At 63.6% G+C, this 6,327-nt stretch overlaps 1 protein-coding gene across 1 annotated transcript; it reads left to right on the top strand.

Moving 5' to 3' along the window:
- Positions 1 to 6: 6 nt before the first annotated feature.
- On the top strand, positions 7 to 6,321 carry BAP1 (BRCA1 associated protein 1). The gene is made up of 17 exons (XM_004715200.3): positions 7 to 47; positions 143 to 172; positions 281 to 335; positions 1,156 to 1,288; positions 1,627 to 1,746; positions 2,182 to 2,243; positions 2,315 to 2,457; positions 2,659 to 2,737; positions 3,114 to 3,237; positions 3,649 to 3,796; positions 4,131 to 4,315; positions 4,495 to 4,631; positions 4,884 to 5,362; positions 5,475 to 5,635; positions 5,787 to 5,879; positions 5,962 to 6,034; positions 6,128 to 6,321. The coding sequence occupies exons 1-17, from the start codon at positions 11 to 13 to the stop codon at positions 6,259 to 6,261; spliced, it is 2,193 nt and encodes a 730-aa protein (XP_004715257.1). The 5' UTR covers positions 7 to 10; the 3' UTR covers positions 6,262 to 6,321.
- Positions 6,322 to 6,327: the final 6 nt, after the last annotated feature.

Genomic DNA, 6,327 nt, shown 5'->3' with positions numbered 1-6,327 from the left:
CCGCGGGAAGATGAATAAAGGCTGGCTGGAGCTGGAGAGCGACCCCGGTAAGGACGGGGCCCGGGTGGGCCCGGGGGCAAGAGCCTGTCCGTGGGAACGCGCCGGCCTGATCCCCCCTCCATCCCTTGTCGCCCCCACCCAGGCCTCTTCACCCTGCTGGTGGAAGATTTTGGTAAGTAAGCCCTTCCCTCGCCCTCCGGACTCGCACGGACGGCGCCCATCCCTGCGCCCCCGGGGCCAAAGGCCACCCAGCCCGACCGCTTTCCTTGCCTATTCGCAGGTGTCAAAGGGGTGCAGGTCGAGGAAATCTATGACCTTCAGAGCAAATGCCAGGGGTGAGTGCCTGGTGGCTGGGAGGGCCGGGGCAGAGGCTCCTCACGGGGGGCCTGGGTTTCAGGAGCTCCCGTGGCTCTGGGTACCCTCTTAATGCCCAAGCGGATAGTTTCATTTTCTCCCAGGATGCACTGCTCTGTCTGAGCCTCCCTCACCCACATCCCAGCTGTCCTCCGCAGGTTGGGTGCAGTGTCCTGCCGGGACGTTGTGTTAGGAAACCCAGAGAGTGCCCTCGGTGCTGCTGCAACTAGCCAATGGGCCTCAGCTTGCATGCTCCCTGTGCCCCCGCCCCCCCACGGCCCTGTGTTGATTGGCTGGCATGTGGAGATTGACAAGGCATCTTCTGGGCGGGCCCCTCCCCCCTCTGGGACTTGTCCAGGTGATCCCACAGACCGGCCTGCTCACACAATAGACCTAGAAGTAGGCCTTTATTTCCTGGGAAGGGCGGGTCTGGTGTGTGTGCCTCACTTGCTCCTCCGTGTTGGGTCCTAGCCCTGGGGGGTGGGGGCACACGTGTGAATTAGCGTTTAAATTCCTCCCCAGTGAGCTTCTGTTCTCCCCTGACCTGTGCCCTGGCCATAGCTCCCAGCATTGGTCTGCTATCCAGCAACCCCTGTCTTGTGTGAGGGGCCTCGGCAGGCCCCACACCAGATGTGAATCCTGTGGCCCTGCCTGTGACAGCCTCTTAGAGGACCTAGTGTTGGGAGCGGGGTGGGATCCGAGCAGCGGCACCTGATGCAGACAAACAGGTGGACAGAAAGGGCTGTTGCTTGCCCCTCCACCCCTGCCCCCCATCATAACTCCTGCCTCTCACTTCCCTAGCCCTGTGTATGGGTTCATCTTCCTGTTCAAATGGATCGAGGAGCGCCGGTCCCGCCGCAAGGTCTCGACTTTGGTGGATGACACGTCAGTGATCGATGATGACATTGTGAATAACATGTTCTTTGCGCACCAGGTCTGCTGGGCTCTGTGCCCTGCGCTCTGGTGGAGGGTGGGGTGTTGCCGTTTTCTGTGCTGGGAAAAAGGACACCTAGAGACCTTTGGGGTGGTTGCAGTAGCCCCTGGGCAGAAGGTGCTGAGCTCCTGTAGCTGTTGGAGCGCGCGCGTGTGTGTGTGTGTGTGTGTGTGTGTGTGTCGGGCACCTGGTTGGTCTGTAGCTGGAGCCTGTTGTGTGAGTAGCTATGGGGCCAACATGGAAGGAACTGATGGGGCCGTAATGCAGAGAGGGCGTCTCTCTGCGCCCTCGCTCCCCAGGAGAGAACCTGGGCAGAGAGCTGCTCTTTGGTTTCACAGCTGATCCCCAACTCGTGTGCTACCCATGCCCTGCTGAGTGTGCTCCTGAACTGCAGCAGCGTGGACCTGGGCCCCACTCTGAGTCGGATGAAGGACTTCACCAAAGGCTTCAGCCCCGAGGTAGGCTTGGAACCGGGCCCGGGCAGGCACAGCCACCGCCAGGGCTGCTGGTAATGCTGCACCACCCGGCATCCACCCTGCTTTGTGCTGCACTTGACTTTAAAATAGTAGCTAGTGTAAGACAGTCAATTTTAAACCAGAGAAGCCTCAGACCTAGAGAGGGACGGGACTCTGCAGATGACATCATGTTAGGCCCCAGTGTGGGCTGTTCTCTGCGAGTGAGGCCAAGTTGCTCCCTGGTCATTGCACAATGACCAGGTCAAGCCGAAAAAGCCCACCTCTTTGGGGCTTCAGAACACTCTTCGGCCCCCACCCTGCCCTTACTCGTCAACGTCAGAGTGCTGGAGCTTCATCCAGGCGTGCTATCTGGAACTAGGCCCCCATCCAGGGCCCCGCCTGCAGTATTGTGATGCGGCCCTGTTTTCTTCCCTCTAGAGCAAAGGATATGCAATTGGCAATGCCCCAGAGCTGGCCAAGGCACATAACAGCCATGCCAGGTATGTGGGGCTGTGGCTGGGGGCGCTGGCAGGGCAGCCCCCTCGTGGCTTTGACCACGTCTTCTCTCCAGGCCAGAGCCTCGCCACCTTCCGGAGAAGCAGAACGGCCTCAGCGCCGTGCGCACCATGGAGGCGTTTCACTTTGTCAGCTACGTGCCCGTCACAGGCCGGCTCTTTGAGCTGGATGGACTGAAGGTCTACCCCATTGACCATGGTAGGTGCCCTGCAGCGGGACCTGCTGGGCTCCCTGCTTTCTTCTGGGGGACAGTGGAGCAGCACTGAGGACCTCTGGCTCTACCACCTGCCCGGCCCCTGACTCCTTGGCTTAGTGGCTGTTCTCCACCCTCCTTCCCACAGCTGGCCTGCCCTGCTTGGGGTTGTCCACCTGTCAACTCCATGGCCTGCTCTTCCTTAGGGCCCTGGGGAGAGGATGAGGAGTGGACAGACAAGGCCCGGCGGGTCATCATGGAGCGGATTGGCCTGGCCACTGCAGGGTAAGGGCCTCCTGCACCTCTGGGGCTGTGGCCCCTTGGAAAGGACTGTGACAGAGGGGTTAGGTGATTGCTGGACCTCATGGTGAATCTGGCTAGATCAGGTTTAGACTTGGGGGTCCCCCTTGCCCTGACTCCGCAGAGCTGCCTGTGGCTTGCTGCCCAAGAGCCTAGGGGAGGGCAGGCCTTAGGGGCACCTGGGAGTTGCCAGGCTGCTGGCTCCCTTCATTGGGCTTGGGCTGCACAGCCTGCCTCTCCAGCTGCTGGAGTGGGCTCTGGACATATGTGGGACTGGTGGGACTGCAGAGGGCCTTGCCCAGCTCTCCGTTCCCTGGACGGGGGACTGCTCTCACAACCGTGGCTCTGGCCGTGACTACAGGGAACCCTACCATGACATCCGCTTCAACCTGATGGCGGTGGTGCCCGACCGCAGGGTCAAGTACGAGGCCCGCCTGCATGTGCTGAAGGTGAACCGCCAGACGGTGCTGGAGGCCCTGCAGCAGGTGGGTGCCCTCTTGCCAGGCCCCTCTGCCCAGTGAACGAGGTCCCATAGGCTCCCTTGGGGGAAAGTGGGGAGAAAAGCTGCTGGAGTCACAACCCCTTTGGGGGTCAAACAACCCTTGCACAGGGGGCCCCCGATTCATCACAGTACCAAAATGACAGTGATGAAGAAGCAACGAGAATAATTTTATGGCTGGGGGTCACCACAACATGAACTGTGTTAAAGGATCATGGCATGAGGAAGTTCGGGAACCACTGGTCTAGGAGTTTGAGTCTGGCTATTTTCTGCTGCTGCGAGTGAGGGGGGAGAGCCAAAGCCATTTTGCTGCCCCCCCCCCCCAAGGACTGAACTGCCCCAGGAAGAAGCCTGGGTGGGCCCTCACTCCCCGCTCAGCCTAGGTCTCTGTTGGCAGCTGATCAGGGTAACACAGCCGGAGCTGATTCAGACCCACAAGTCTCAAGAGACTCCGCTGCCTGAGGACCCCAAGCCGGCCAGTGGCAAGTCCCCCCCGGCGCTGGAGGCCAGCAGGACCCCGGTGGCCCCCGAGGGGACCCACCCAGGTACGAGCAGAAGCCTCTGGATGTCCTTCGGGCATGGGGGCAGCTTGGGGCCATGGCTCAGTGCCTCGCAGTGGAGTAGGCTTCCCCTGAAGGCCAGCTCTGTGCCGGCTGCTGTCACCCAAGGCCCCGGCCTCTGTGAGGTGTGCTCACTCTCCTGCTGTGGGCCTCTGTCTCTCCGTCTCTCCTCCCCATCTCTATGGTGGCCCGTGACTTAGGGGTTGCTGACTCCAGGCCCAGGGCGGTGGGGGCAGGACCTGGGAGCTGGTGGGCTGGGCTGGGCAGCTTCCTTGAGGACTGCCCTGCAGGCTTGCCCGTGCCTGTTGCCCTGCCTCAGACGGTGCTGGTGAGGTGGCTGCTCCGGGCGCCCCAGCCCCGACCCACAGCCCGCCCAGCAAACCCAAGCTGGTGGTGAAGCCCCCAGGGAGCAGCGTCAACGGGGGTCCCCCCAACCCCGCCCCCATTGTACAGCGTCTGCCAGCCTTTCTGGACAATCACAACTACGCCAAGTCCCCCATGCAGGTGAGGCCCACCAGTGGCCAGGCTGGGGGAGGCAGACTGACGGAGGCTCATGCTGGGGTACCCTCAGGAGGGGTTGAGGGGGGCAGAGGGGCAGGCGCCTAGGGTTGCATGGACCATTCGGGGGCGTTCAGCAGACAGCCTGACCGCCCCGCTCGTGGCTGGCTGCGTCTGTGCTGCAGGAAGAGGAAGACCTGGCCGCAGGCGTGGGCCGCAGCCGAGTCCCCGTGCGCCCACCACAGCAGGACTCGGACGACGAGGATGAAGACGAGGAGGAGGAGGAGGACGACGACACACAGAACAGCAACCCCGCCATCCGGTCAGCCCAGCGCTGGGTGCCCGGGGAGGCTGGCCTGGGAGGGCTTAGCCTTGCAGGAGGGGTGTGGCGGGAGTACAGCTGGTCAGGAGGACCTGCAGGGAGGGGCTGGCAAGGGCTGTACTCTGGAGAGCCTAGGGTGTCAGGCCGCCCCTTCATGGACAGGGTGCGGTGTGTGGAGGAGGCCGTTCTGGGCACTGTTGACTGGGGCCCCCTGGCTGATGCCCTTGGCTCACTTCCCCTTGGGCCCCACAGGTACAAGCGGAAGGGGCCCGGGAAGCCAGGGCCCCCAAGCAGTGCCGCCGACGGGCAGCTGTCAGTGCTGCAGCCCAACACCCTGGAGGTCCTGACGGAGAAGCTCCGGGAGTCCCAGAAAGACCTCTCGCTGCCTCTGTCCGTCAGGACGAGCAGCGGGGCTGGGAGCCCAGCGGTGGCCGTGCCCGCCCACTCGCAGCCCTCACCCACACCCAGCAACGAGAGCACCGACACAGCCTCGGAGATCGGCAGCGCCTTCAACTCGCCGCTGCGCTCGCCCATCCGCTCAGCCAACCCCACTCGGCCCTCCAGCCCCGTCACCTCCCACATCTCCAAGGTGCTCTTCGGCGAAGACGACAGCCTGCTGCGGGTCGACTGTCTGCGCTACAACCGCGCCGTGCGCGACCTGGGGCCCGCTGTCAGCACGGGCCTGCTGCACCTGGCTGACGACGGGGTGCTCAGCCCCCTGGCACTCACAGGTGGGTCTCAGCCGGGCCAAGTCTTGCAGGGAGCTGGGAGGGGGGGGCGGGGGGGCGCCCGCCTGCCTGCATCCTGCCCTCATGGGACTGTGGGGCCGCCCTCTCCATGCAGATGGTGGCAAGGGCTCCTCGCCCTCCCTCAGAGCGGGCCACAGCCACCAGGGGTCCAGCAGCCCAGAGAAGGAGGCAGCGGCGGACGCAGCAGACGGCCGGGAGAAGATAGGGCTGGGGAGGCCCGGGGAGGCCATCAGCGGGGAGAAGTACTCGCCCAAGGTGAGCCTGGTCGTTCTCTCTCGGAGCTCTCGGGCAGGGCCTGGGGCATTGCTGCCCAGGGGCTGCACTCTTGATTGGCTGGAGCTGGGCACTGGGAGCAGGGGCCTCGAATCCCAGGAGTGGGCTTGGGTGCAATTCTGGGTGTTGGCAGGAGCTGCTGGCCCTGCTGAAGTGTGTGGAGGCTGAGATCGCAAACTATGAGGCCTGCCTCAAGGAGGAAGTGGAGAAGAGGAAGAAGTTCAAGGTGGGTGAGCAGAGGTCACTCGAGAGGCCTCTCTGGGTCGGGCGCAGACCGAGCACCTCAGCCCCTGCGTCCTCCCCCACAGATCGATGACCAGAGACGGACCCACAACTATGACGAGTTCATCTGCACCTTCATCTCCATGCTGGCTCAGGAAGGTGAGGCCCCACCCCTGCCCACCGGCCCGGAAGGGCCTCCAGGGCCCCGGCTCCCGTCTGTCCGTCCATGCTCACAGCCCCCACCGCTCACAGGCATGCTGGCCAACCTGGTGGAGCAGAACATCTCAGTGCGGCGGCGCCAGGGCGTCAGCATCGGCCGGCTCCACAAGCAGCGGAAGCCTGACCGGCGGAAACGCTCACGGCCCTACAAGGCCAAGCGCCAGTGAGGAGCTCTGCCCTGCGCACGGCCCTCCCCAGCCCCTCCCAGTATTACTGCAGAGCCCCAGGCAGAG

This window comes from Echinops telfairi, unplaced genomic scaffold (assembly GCF_000313985.2).
Source record: "Echinops telfairi isolate 266 unplaced genomic scaffold, ASM31398v2 ScPeMD7_7420;HRSCAF=8458, whole genome shotgun sequence".
Classification (NCBI taxonomy): domain Eukaryota; kingdom Metazoa; phylum Chordata; class Mammalia; order Afrosoricida; family Tenrecidae; genus Echinops; species Echinops telfairi.
This window is presented reverse-complemented; position numbering and strand designations above follow the sequence as displayed.